This window comes from Colias philodice, chromosome 1 (genome assembly GCF_061535455.1).
Source record: "Colias philodice isolate Cphi_HAF_F1 chromosome 1, ilColPhil1 Martin Lab GWU primary, whole genome shotgun sequence".
NCBI classification, from domain to species: Eukaryota; Metazoa; Arthropoda; class Insecta; order Lepidoptera; family Pieridae; genus Colias; species Colias philodice.
The window spans coordinates 6,274,975-6,289,323 of record NC_143086.1 but is presented as its reverse complement, the minus strand read 5'-3'; the positions used below and the strand labels follow the sequence as shown (position 1 = coordinate 6,289,323).

Here is a 14,349-nt window from a genome sequence, read left to right as displayed (position 1 = left end):
TTTACGATAATAACAATAAATAAGTGCTAGGAAATATTAATGAATCTATATTCCATTACATATAGAATTTTATATTTTGTACAGTATAATATTTATATGCCCTTTTAAAGGAAATCCTGCTACATTCACAACGTTGTAAACAAAAGTGAATTGTTCTAAAAGTGTTTTTATTTTTTATTTCTATGTTTAAAATATTATTAATAAATTTCCAGAACCAACAGAAGAAAATGCGGAGCCTCCCCTGTTTATTCATCGATTCCAAGAAATAACTGTTAAAGAAAAGGAAACTATAAAACTTACTGCTAAAGTGACTGGAAATCCCGTACCCTCGATAACTTGGTATAGAAATAATAAAATAATTACACCTTCAGAAACAGTGACGCAAAGGTTTGATGGTGAAAATATAGAATTAATTATTACAAATGTGGACTCGGAAGTAGACTCAGGTGACTACAAATGTGTCGCATCCAACAGTGCCGGAAAAGCATCGCACGGTGCAAAAGTGACAATTGATGTTGAAAAAGTAACTTTTGTGAAGAAATTAAAGAAAACATATGAAATTGAAGAAGGAAAAACGGTTATATTAGAATGCGAAACATCACACACAGTTTCCACAAAATGGTACCATAATAACAAGGAATTGAGTGGTATGGATCATAGAGAAATTATACAAGAAGGCAGGTTGCACAAATTAAGAATTAAAAAAGCAAAACTGTCCGATAAGGGAACATTAAAATGCGTAGTTAAAGATCAGGAAACCAGTACCAGCTTAACTGTACACGAGACTATACCTGAATTCTTACGTAGGCTTCAAGATTTTGAGGTTAAAGAAAAAGACATTGCCATTCTTGAAGTTGAAATCAATTCAGAAACAGCTGATGTAATCTGGGAAAAGGATGGTGAAGAAATTAAATCTAAAAAGAACAAGTATGAATTGGAAAAACGTGGAAACGTTCGTAAATTATTTATAAGGAATACATCTGTGCATGATGAAGGCGAATATGTATGCAAGTTAAGAGATGATTTATGTACTGCAGAAATAACGGTTGTCGAATTACCTCCTGAAATTATATCAAGGCTACAAAACCAAAGAGTAAATAAAGGACATAAAGCTACATTTGACATTGAACTCACTAAGGGCGATGCTCTAGTGAGGTGGCTTAAGGATGGCTCAGAAATACAATTTTCGAACCACATGCAACTAACGATCGATGGAAAGAAACAAAAGCTAAAAATATATGACTGTGATCTAAGTGACGCGGGCGAATACGCATGTGAAGTCGGAAGTGAGAGATGTGTAGCGAAGCTTGTTGTGGACGAACCTTCTATTGATTTTACTATACGTCTACCAGAAACTGTAGTCATTCCATTGGCCGCAGATGCCTACTTAACGGTCGAAGTACCGGATGAAAAATATGATGTGGTGTGGTACAAGCGAAAGACTGTCCTCGAAGATACTGACAAATTCACGTTGATAAGAGACGGAAAGAAGCGAACCCTTATTATAAGGAACTGCATCGAAGAGGATCAAAGTGAATACTCTTGTGTCTTATTTGATGCAAGGTGTTCTACGAAATTGAAAGTTGAAGGTTTGTGATTTTTCTTTACTGATATAATTTAAAATCGTTTAATGTATATATAGTTTATATTATAAAGTGATATTTATTATTCACTAGCGACCCGCCCCGGCTTCGCACGGGTGCAATGCTGATACTAAATACACTACAGAAAAACTGTGAACGTTGTATATAAAAACAAAGCGGCCCCGCTCCGGCTTCGCAGTTCGCACGGGTATAAAATACATATATAGCCGGGCGGCCGGCCGGTACCGCCGCAAACGCTACGTCCCGCAAATTTTAAATCTGTAATATCTTCTAAAATATTCACTAAAATCATACGGTGTAAAGGGCCATATAGATCTATATTAAATGAACAATGTATTCAAGGTATTTAATTGGTTAAGGATTAATGCTGTATTGGTTAAAATCGCTTCCAAAATTAGCCATTATTTGTCGTAAAAAGTAAATTACAAAAAAAAGGTATTGTGGGTTATCCATAAGAGATAGACATATACCATCGCGGACTTTTCTGTAGACCTTTTCAATGTGTATAATACTTAGTACATTATTATGATAAAATTCGTAGGTTTCAGCCTGCGTTTGCAATTTAAGCGGAAAAAATGTAATTTTTTACGACATCACATTATAAACCTCAAAAATAACAGTACTTCTCCACTATTTAATGGATGTTATTATACATATAAACCTTCCTCTTGAATCACTCTATCTATTAAAAAAAACCGCATCAAAATCCGTTGCGTAGTTTAGAAGATTTAAGCGTACAAAGGGACATAGGGACATAGGGACAGGGAAAGCGACTTTGTTTTATACTATGTAGTGATAAGTCTTTATTTTTTTTTAAGTAAAGATAGGGCATTAATTCAGATTAGATTCAAAAATTATAATTACCTATTTATTTTATTACAGTTATTGAATTCCCGCCTAAAGTTATTGCTTATGAAAAGGAATATAAAGTAAAACGCGGCGGCGATGTTACTATCAATGTTCAGTATGAAGCAAACCCACCTCCAAATGACGAATGGATCGTAAATGCTAAGATTATCAAAAGATCTAAACATACAAAACCATCCATCGATTCACAAAATGCAAGCCTTACCATAAGGAAAATTGAACATTCCGACGCTGGTATTTATAAACTCAAACTCGAAAATAACTGTGGAGTAGTAGAAATTGAAATTAAAGTCATCGTTATGGGTAAGATAATTGTTCAATGTTTCAAAGGAACCATATAGAAAAAAAACATCATGATAATAATATAAATATTTTTTTTATTTCAGATATTCCTTCACCGCCCGGAGCACCGAAAGTGCTTGACGTCGATAACACGTTTGTGAATATTTACTGGAGTGAACCTACCGATACTGGATATTCACAGATAGAATGTTATGTTGTGGAATATCAAGAGATAAATACAACCGAGTAAGTATATCGACCGTCACGGAATATTTTGAGCTGTAGTACAGTTACATGTCTGAGCGATGTCATGACTTTGGATTTCAAATAATAATTTGTTACAGATGGATTTCCATAGAAAGTATAAGGAAGAACCAATACTGCGTCGAAAATTTGAAGACAAAATCTTCGTATAGATTCCGCGTGTTTGCTGTAAACGAAGTAGGTATAAGCGAATCTTCTGAGGTCACTGAATTTATTCGAATTGAAAAAGCTAGTGTAGGTCAAGCACCTAGTGTAGAAAAACCACTCAAAGACATTGTAGTTAACCCCGATGAAAGCGTGGAGCTTTCGTGTATATTCGGTGGTGTTCCTGAGCCTAAAGTAATATGGGTTAAGAACGGAAAACAATTGAAAACAGCTAAAGCAACATATGTCAACCGAGTAGCAACTTTAGTTATAACAGCTTCTAAGACATCTGAAGGTGAATACAAATGTATCGCTACGAATGAATTCGGTGACGTTGAGACGTCGTGTAATTTGGAGATACAGTTGAAGCCTATTATAACTGTGGCCGACAGTGAAATTGATCAAAAGAATAAGATTGACAAAGAATGGTCAGTTACGGCGAATATTGAAGGAATTCCGCGACCAAACGTTATTTGGTATAGGAATGGTACCAGACTTGAAACGACTGAAGAGATTGAAATAATAACGACTGAAATCACGAGTATCATCAGGATATCTAAACTTAAGCGATCTCATAGTGGTAAATACACTATAGAAGCAAGTAACAAAGCAGGAACTTCTTCATTGGATCTTTCTCTCAAAGTATTCGGTAAGTAATGTGCGCATTTATTTGAGTAATTGAATAATTGTACCATCACAAGATGAGGCGTTAATATTTAATCGAATATCACCGCCATGTGAATATGTTAATCATTTTAATTAAAAATTATATTTTAATTTAATTAAACTAGTAAAATATTCATTGCCTATCGTCGCTAAGATATTTTGAATTACTTTTTAGATAAGCCCAGTAAACCCAAAGGCCCAGTAGTCCTTCGAGAAATAAGTAGAGAATCAGTAACAATAGAATGGAAACCACCAGTCGACGACGGTGGTATCGAACTGACTAAGTATGCTATAGAGAAGCATGATCCTGAAGTAAATCAATGGGTGAGAGTGGCCGACGTCAATAAGGACGTGGAAACATATTGCATTCAAAGACTGAACGAAAACTGTGAATACATGTTCCGCGTTATGGCGCAAAATCCCGTCGGCGTATCGGAGGCTTTGGAAAGCGAACCGATTGTTATTAAGACTGCTTTAGGTAAGTTTCTTCCTATGATTAGTATAATAACTTGGATGGAAAATTGTACCTTTAGAGGAATCCTGATTTATTTGAAATACTTTTATTTTGTTTTAATCTTTTACAAATGTATTGACATAGTTGTAGTAGTTATAAATTTCATCCAGATCATTCATTTTCAAGTTAAATCGTTACCGACCTTATTACCGACCATCCTCGAAAAACTGTCTTGTTCATATAAGTCAGGATTTCTTTTTTAAACATTCAAAACAACACACTAGAACTAGATGATTTATTATACAAGTATTATACATTATTTGAATATACATTTAATAATGATGTCTAAATTATCATTAACATATTTAATATTATTTTAAAGACGTTCCATCCCCACCCTTGGGTCCATTGGGTATATATGGTATTGACAACAAATCTGTAACAATAACATGGAATCCTTCGGAGAAAAACGGAGGTTCAGCAATTCTGGATTACTCCGTTGAAATAAAACAGGATTCCAAACAATGGATACATGTGGCGACCGTACCAGAAACATTGGCTGAAATAGACAAACTATCACTAAACTCCACATATCAATTTAGAATATGCGCTAGAAATGAAATTGGCACGAGTTTGCCATACGTTTCTGACGAGAAGATAACTATTGGAAAAACATTGTGTAGGTGTCGAAGACATAGCTAGCTGGATGAGATTATGCTTGGGCTTCAATATCGATGTTGTCTAACTTCAAAAATTTTGCGCTTATTAGGCTTAGAAATAATAAATTTTAACAAGTAACAAAATAGATACATGCTTAATAAAGAAGCTTCGTTAATGATGCACACGAAATTCAAACTGAAGAATAAGTATATGTATATAATATAACAGTATCAGGCACTAACATATTAACTAGGTACTGTTTAGAAAATTGTACACACACGCTGGCTGATTATACTATAACTATTTAGTACCTCTGTATGCATTTACATGGCATTAACAAGAACGTCAGCAAACGCTTTCAACGAAAAATTGGGATTTTTATTTCGGCCAACGACTATCTGGTCAAGAGTATAAATTTACATTTTCTCATATTTCAGCTCCTCCCTCACGGCCTCAAAGGTTCATAGTTAGGGAGATAACATCTAGGTCTGTGACACTGCAGTGGGCCGCACCGGATAGTGACGGTGGAAGCCCTGTGACAAGTAAGTTTTTAATAAAGTTAACCTTAAAATATTTCGTTTGTTAACCTTTTCTAAAAGAGCATGTCATAATCAATATTTGGGAGAATCCGAAATGTTTTATGTACTAGCATTTTGCAATAGCAAATATAAATAAATCATATGAAGAAGTATTAACATTAGTAGTAAAATATGTTATGCAAATCGATCCTAAATAATTTGAATTACAGTTTGATTCGATCCAAATATTTTAGCAAGCGAATTTAACTTTTCAGACTACATCATCGAATACAAGACGGTGAAAGGGAAATCGTGGTCGAAGGTGATTACAGTTGGTGGATCAGTGTTCGAACACTGCATAGAGAACCTGAAGGACAAGGAACAGATCGTGTTCAGGATATCTGCTGAGAACACGATCGGCGTGAGTCTGCCAACACAGTCGCAGCATGTGCGCTTGGACAAGCATGCGAGTAAGTTTCAATTAGTAGTTACTGGTTCAGTAGTTAAGGCTATAGCAAAAAAAGATAGACGGATAGCAGCACAGACTGTTATTTATTTATTTACTATAAGGAATAAAAATTGGGCAGTTTTGGGACACTGCTGTATTGGTCAATCACCTAATTCCTCGCAATGAACAACATCAAGTTAAAATTTAGATACTTATAAAATACTAGGTTTCCGCCCGCGGCTTCGCCCGCACAGTCACAGAAAAACCCGCATAGTTCCCGTCCCCGCGGGATTTCCGGGATTGCGTCATTTTCCCGGGATAAAAAGTAGCCTTTCTCGGGTATCAAAATATCTCCATACCAAATTTCATGAAGATTGGTTCAGTAGTTTAGGCGTGATTGAGTAACAGACAGACAGACAGAGTTACTTTCGCATTTATAATATTAAGTATGGATGAAGGTTATGGCTTGGTGTAAAGATTTATTCCAAAAAATGTGTTCTTACACAATCCAATCAATCTCGATACACATACATTTAATCGGCCCGTTTATCATTCAAAATTTAAACCTCTAACGAAATTTTCCCCCTCCCAGCGGTACCGTCACCCCCGACCGCGCCGCTCGAAATGCGCATGGTCGGCAACAACATGGTGATGACTTGCTGGGGAACCCCTGAGTGGGATGGAGGTGCTCCCCTCCTCGGCTACAATATAGCCATCCGTGACGTCACCAAGACCATGTGGATAGAAGTCGGCAAAGTGGACGCGAACAACCTCCAGTTCAACATACGGGACCTGAACGAGAACCACACGTACATGGTGCGGATATACGCGAGGAACGAGATCGGACTCAGCGAGCCGCTCGAGTCCGATGAGCCGTTCAAAGTCCTGCCCGGGGAAGGTGAGTGTCTCTCATCAGCCAGTATTTTCTTCCACAGCAATAATATGTCATCTATGAGGGCAGAGCATAATCCATATGATTGAATAGAAAATAGCACATCAGGCCCTCCTCCTCCTTTGCTTGGACTACCATAGAAAATGAAAGGAAGTTTACTCACACATGTTTTTATATCGATCAGTATAGAATAGATTTGTGACTGCTACTGTACTTTTCTTTATTGCTACTTAAAATTCAAGTCACATCTATTTAAGATTTTCTTGCACTTTATTCGAAACATTCAAAATTAAATACTAAACTAGATCAAGTGAGTAGGTACTTAAATAATAAATTATCTACATGTAATTAATTTAGTAATGTCCGTATCAGATTCGCACTTCGACGAGGAGCCAGGGGAGATGACGGAAGCCACGGAACCGACGTCGTTCAGCCAGACCACGACCTCGTGGCTCCGCGAGCACAACATGGACGCCGACATCCGCTCGTACGCGAGGGGCTCGCTCCTTCGCCGCGACGAGTACTTCTTCCGCATCTGGTACTACGCCAAACAACTCTTCAAGTGAACACCCCGCGCGTCCAAACAATTACCTGTGATATGTCAACACGACCCATTCTAGTACGATAGTCGTAGTTTAAAGCGTACATCCTTCGACGATTCAGTTGAAGTATTTATTCTAGACTAAGATATTTATTTATTTAATTTATTTCTCTATTGTAAATAAAACCTGACCGACGTGTTCGTGCGTCGGTGGGAGACGTTAATATAGGTGCAAAATTTTCATTTCGATATACGAGGCACGAACACAACTGGTCAGGTTTTATAATATTATATTACTCAAATGTTCGATAATAAATTGCTGTTAAAATAATATTTACGACGTTTTATTTGCGTGTTTACCATTAAATTTTAATTGCAACCAAATAAAAGCATTTTCCTCGCGTGTTGAATTTGCCGTTAAATCAAGCTTGAAGTAAATAAAGCCATTGAGAAGTTTGTGCAGTAAAACTCAATACCATTCGTCAAAATTCATCTAAAATTCCATGCAATTCGTTTTGGTTAGAAGCAAATATTTTTCGCATGTCATTGTTCGTTAAACGAAATAACGAGAGGTGTTAATGGCGTGAAGAAAGTGGTAAAAGCGTCGTATAGTATAAAATTTAAAACGAATAAAATCGCGAACGAAAAATTTAATTGGAATTCCAGTGAGCAAACAACAAATATAATTTCCTTTGCTTAAACTTACGCTATTTAAACGGTATTGTGGAACTGACGGAAATTCATCTCGGCAACAGATGAATTACAAAGGGACCTGCAGTGTTCTAGTGCTTTTTATTTGCAACTTGTTTTCAGTTTGTCGTATACCTCGCTTTGTGACACAGGAGACTCCCCTCGACTAACTTATTATGCAATTTATTATCCAGTTTTAACTATTACGTAAGGATTGTTGATCAGCTTTCCACTAAGTATTTGTAACTACGTAACATTTGGCAGATTAAACGATTGTGGTATTTTCAGGAGCGATTATGCATTTGTGCTTAGTATTATGTCATATTATCTAACGTACCTAAGAAGTAGGTACTTTTGATGTTCATAATTTTCATCTTAAAGGCTAAGAAAGAGCTGAGATATAATTTAGGGTTTTCGAAGCCAACACACGTCATGATAACTACCTAAAGACGAGACCTAGACGAGGTTATTGTATGTGTAGGTACACATACCTAACTAAGTTATCTCCAATGAAATAAATTTCTGTGTACAAGTACAACAATATTTTCCCTGAAATGTAAATACATAATATATTCTATAATATCTTTCAGGCATATCTACCTACCTACAAAGTCTATTTTAAAATAATTTTACTCTTCTAGGAAATTCGCATTCAAATTTTAATTTGAAGTTGGGATATTTGTTTCATCATTTCAGTTTACAGTTAATAATGTTAATTACAAAAAATCAAATATATGCAGAAATATTAAATTGATAGCACATAATTTTATTATCTTTGCAACTACATAGATTATTTGTATTCGATATATTTCCTATTAGTTAGGTAAATTTTGAGGATTAAGAGCTTATAAATAGTGGAACTGTTTCTCCTATATGCAATAAAATATTTGCAATGCCAGTCAAATATCTATCGATGATGAGTCACCCTTCATGACTCATGTTACATTGTAATAAAACTACTTAAATTTATTATTGCCCCATTTTTTTATTGCCAAAAGGTGTCTCCATTGTCTAATTGAAATTTACAAGCCCAACCCATAATACCCTGGGTGGCCAAACCCAGAAATATTGTGGAGCCCATAAATATGTTTATTGTCAAGCATAAAATTATCAAGTTTTTTAAACATTGGTAAGTAACTAATAAATAAATTTGTTTATGAGAAAAAAGCAAAGAAGAAGCATGACAATAAATGATTTTATTTTGCTTAAATCCATACTAATATTATAAATGCGAAAGTAACTCTGTCTGTCTGTCTGTTACTCAATCACGCCTTAACTACTGAACCAATTTGCATGAAATTTGGTATAGAGATATTTTGATACCCGAGAAAGGACATAGGATAGGTTTTATCCCGGAAATCCCACGGGATCGGGAACTATGCGGGTTTTTCTTTGACTGCGCGGGCGATGCCGCGGGTGGAAAGCTATCTATAAGTTTATTTATTAAAATATTAGCGTATTCATGCAAGTATCTTATTTGTGTACTCCACGAATTATATTTATTTATTACTTTATCCTTATTTATTATCCAGTAAAGCAGCTGGATGTCGTAAGGGGGTCACTGAAAATCAGTGCTGAGGTTATTATGCCTCAGGTATCCTGAGAGTGGCTTCCTATTTTAGCGCACGCAACCGCACATAATTTTATGTTTTCTATAATTCATAATTTACAATGATATTTGATATGTTTGTTGACTGTGGTGTGTGTTGGAATAAATGGTTTCTTTCTTTCTATCTGTTCATATGGATTTTTTTATCGATTTATATAGAAAGAAAGCTTAAATCTAAAGGGAAAGGGGCTTGTAATAGGTAATAGCACAGACTAATAATAATATACCTACTACGTGTAATAGTATCTAGTTTTCTGTTTATTTATTCTTAATTTTTATATTGCTTGTGGTTAAAATTAAATAAAACGACCTATATTTCTAGTTGAAATATCTGATGGCTAGCTTTCAGTCGAGTCACGGAGTGCATGTTGACTGGCTAGTTGGCTACAAATTAAATTGGTTGTAGCGGCGGGCGAGACAAAATTTTTTTAGCTCCTAACTTCGTTAGCACGGATTTCATTCCGCTATACATTGTAATTCAATGCAATTATGTTTGTTATTTAGCTATGAAGCTATTTTATAAATATTAGGTTTAATACTTCATCGGCCAATAATTCGAGCCGGGAGGAATAATGATCTTATTTGTGTTCATCCGCGCTGCAGAGTTCCGTAGTCAGGATAAAATTAATTTACTTAGTTACAATATCCCATTATAATGGATTGTGTTAAAAAGGCAATGCGGAAATTTATTTTTGACGTGACAACGTCTTATAATTCGATAGCCGGCTGCACGCACGAAAAAACATGACTCATGCGGCGTTACCTCGCTCTGAGGCGTTCCATGTAAGGCTTGAAGTGCAAGCGAGAGCGCGGAACGAGTGACAAAGAAGCACAATCGGCCGTTGTCACGTTCAACTATCGTCAGTAAACCGACTTTACAGACAACCAATTTTTTTAATTATTTTAAGAAACTTACTCTTTAATTTTTGTATCACCACAGAAATATTGTCTATTAGGTAATCTTAACTTCCATTCATATTATCAGACGACTGACGAGAGTAGGTATGTAGGTATGTTAGTATTGGTATAGATATTATTACCTAATACCTACATAATTAAGCCAAGTGGACAATATTTAAGTATAAAAACATTACATATTATTAAAGTATATACCTAAGTACCCACTATAACTTCGTGCATGAAATAAAGCAAAATTTGCCTTTACATTATACACATGCAGTACATAAAAATACGTATCGACTTTGATACGAGCCGGAGGATTCCTGAAAATTATCCGCTTCATGATAATAGAGACCTACATATGCATGTGATAGCTAAATTACAGGCGCGCTCTTACATCCATTAAATTCACGAAAGAATGAGCTCAGTGCGCGGCTCAAAGAGCGGAGTCAAAGCAAAAACTTAGCAGAAGTTTTAATGCAAAAAGCGAGAATAAAAGCAGGAACGACTTACGAGAGATCATCTCAAGATATTCAGAGCTGTTACACTGCAACGACATGACACTTGTAATAGACCGGGAGATACTGACACAAAATTTCGAGTCATTTGTAACAGGATGGCGGTTCTACAGGGGTCTTAGTACGCAATGACAAAAATAAAAATGATGGTGTGAACGCTGGTACCGGTGGGTTAGTCGCGTGGGCGTTAGTCGAACTCGTCGGAAAAATAGCGAAAGTCAAACGATTTGTAACACAAAAATTTTAGAATTTACCGATAGCCCATAAAAAAGAAGTAGGCGGTAGTGTCATGCCATACTTTTCCGGTATGACTTACAGCCCGCCATACCGACGCGAATGTGTTGATTTAAAAAAAACAATTATTCAACCATTTGTACCAAGCTAACTTTTGCACAGGTAACCATCGTCGTGCAGCCATTTACGAAAATCGCCATGCCATACTTTTCGTTGATTCCAAATGGTCGCCATACCGCCGAAAATCTGCAAATTTTTTTTATTTCGCCTATCTTTTTGTACCAGTATTGCATTTGGCTTTTTGGAGAGTATTTGATAAAATGTGACCATTATTATATTTGCCATACTTCTAGTAGGGGGAAAAAGTGCTGTCATACTTGAAAAATAAATTTATTATTAATTTATATAAGTGAAGATTTCCAACACCTAGATCTTTGAAATTTTGTATTTATATTCGTTGATCCTCAAACTTACAGGAGAAATAAGTGCCATACTGTTACAAATCGTTTGACTTTCGCTATTTTCCGATGAGTTCGACTAACGCCCACGCGACTAAGCCGCCGGTACCAGCGTTCACACCATCATTTTTCTTTTTGTCATTGCGTACTAAGAACCCTGTAGAACCGCCATCCTGTTACAAATGACTCGAAATTTTGTGTCAGTATCTCCCGGTCTATAACGTAATATCGCGTTTTAGGACACGAGGTTTTATGAAACATTTGAAGATATTTTATACCTTTGTACTAAGATTCTTGTACCTATGGATAATAATACTTTGCTCCGTATTTTAGTATTTTATTATTTATTTCAGTACTAGACTTGCGCCTGCGGCTTCGCCCGCGTTTTCCAAGAAAAATCCGTATAGTTCCCGTTCCTGTGGGATTTCACTTACCAAATTTCATTGTAATCGGTTCAGTAGAATTTGTGTGAAAGAGTGACCAACATCCATCCATCCGTCTGAATGATATAGGTACATATCGCATCTGAAAACCATTCCATACTAAATTTCATGAAAATTGTTGGTGCCATAATATATGTAGGTACCAACAAGAATTGTAGGTATAATGTACCTAGTATAGGGACCATTATTTAGGGACCGATGTTCTTACAACCCATTATTAAAATTTAAGCATGATCTCACCGTGCCGGGGTCGCGGCGTGCCGGAGTCAGGAAACAAATGAAACAACAGGGACATTTTAACGTCGTGCCCTGTACTGGCCGAAGCTGTGCATGGCCGCGGCGAGCCACGGTCAAGCATCGTCATACATTTACATTAATGTTTAATCGAGCCTCGGACGGGACACGGCCCGGTTGCGACACGGTGTAGCGTCGCATCCTTTATCCGTCTAATAAAGTATTAAAATTGGTATCATAAAAAAATGTTACCTCTAAAATGACAAAATACAGGCAATTAGCAAATATTGAAATATCGAAGATACAGTTTAAATATATTCGATGAATAAGTTGAAAGAAAAGTATCGAAATATTAGCCCTAAACGCCCTTTATTAGTAGGTACATCATTGATTATACATACTTATTTATGATAAGTAGGTACTTTTATTTGAACAGTTTATTAATTAAAAAAATGTGTGCGTGTACTAGTGTACACACGTAAGAAGTGAAACTTCTTTATGACCTTAATTTTCAAAAAATAATTTACTAAGTATATGCAACTTTACAGAAATACGTCGAATCACGCGTGGTAGGGATAAGAAAAAGATGGCGCGTAACGGAAAAATGTCACGCGTAACGAAAAAATGTTACACTACATTTTTTCCAACCCCGATAAAGAAGTTTCACTTCAATAATGTTAAGTATAACTTTGGACCCTACGTACGTACCTAACATCCGAAATAAACTTCAGCTGTATGTCTGAATTTTGAATAACTAGGCTATCTCGTATCACACCATTTATCTATACATACTTATAATAAATCTGTAGAGAGGCCAATTCTGTACATGAAATATATTTAAAAAAAAACTATGAAGGGGTGATAAGGGATCGCTACTGATGCCAAAATTTTTGTCTGTCTGTCTGTCTGTATATTCGTTATAGAAACAAAAACTACACGACGGATTTTAACCAAATTTGGCACAATTATTCTTCATACTCCTGGGCAGGTTATAGTAAAAGAATCATGTAAATCGGTGTAGAAACACCAAAGTTATACATGAAATACGCTATAAGTCATCGCGCGAGAATACAGAATCATGCCATAAGGATTATTTTTGTGTATCAGTTGCCGCGTTCGACGCGCTTCGCGGCGGGAGCTATAAAAAGGCGGCGGGTCTGCACCCGTTTCGCGTTGTCACGGCATCACGTGTGAACGGCTGAACCGATTTCGATAATTCTTTTCTATTATATTCATTGAAGTACGAGGATGGTTCTTTTGTAGAGAAAACGTAAATATGTATCACGGGCGAAGCCGGGGCGGACCGCTAGTTATTAATAAAGTAAGTATATAATATATATACCAAACTAGTATTTTTTACAATTTTTGTCTGTCTGTCTGTTTGTTAAAGCTTTGGAACGGCTGGATCGATTTTGACGGGACTTTCAATGACAGCTGATTTAATAAGAAATAACTTAGGCCAATTCCTATACTGATATTCCCACCAGAATATTAGGATTAAAAGGCAGTTGATTTAAGCGGGTGAAAGCGCGGAACGCGGGTAGCAATCAATATATTTACTTTAGAAAAATATAAGATTTGGTAAGTACCTACGTAGCAACTAAAACCGTTTAGAATAATTCTGATATAAAATTTTATTTCAGGTATTTATTTCACAGGATGTGCTTGGCCTAACATATATATTAGATACTGTGATTCCTTTCATGAGTGGGGGAGCTGGATGCCTTTTCCTCATGCTTCCCAGTCTATTCCTTCATTTCTGCAGCTGCGGTGCCCGCATTTGCAAAAGCCTTACAAATGCTCATTTGCCGTTTTGATCGCTTACCATCAGGCGAACTACCAGCTTGGTTACCGTTCTAAATTATATATCTAAGAATCCTATTGGGATGCTATCTACAGGGTTAATATAAATGAAACACTCGA

The 14,349-nt window shown here is 36.1% G+C and overlaps 1 protein-coding gene across 1 annotated transcript in view; it reads left to right on the top strand.

Annotated features, from left to right (window-relative positions):
- Nucleotides 1-7,673, top strand: part of LOC149491154 (uncharacterized) — a 103,968-nt gene extending 96,295 nt beyond the window's left edge. The window contains exons 45-53 of the mRNA XM_089700596.1: nt 213-1,589; nt 2,487-2,774; nt 2,858-2,999; nt 3,098-3,810; nt 4,003-4,305; nt 5,379-5,483; nt 5,735-5,929; nt 6,500-6,805; nt 7,172-7,673. Of these exons, the coding sequence (XP_089556722.1) occupies nt 213-1,589; nt 2,487-2,774; nt 2,858-2,999; nt 3,098-3,810; nt 4,003-4,305; nt 5,379-5,483; nt 5,735-5,929; nt 6,500-6,805; nt 7,172-7,365 (3,623 nt within the window). The 3' untranslated portion in view covers nt 7,366-7,673. The remainder of the gene's footprint in view (nt 1-212; nt 1,590-2,486; nt 2,775-2,857; nt 3,000-3,097; nt 3,811-4,002; nt 4,306-5,378; nt 5,484-5,734; nt 5,930-6,499; nt 6,806-7,171) is intronic.
- The last annotated feature ends 6,676 nt before the right edge of the window (nt 7,674-14,349 follow it).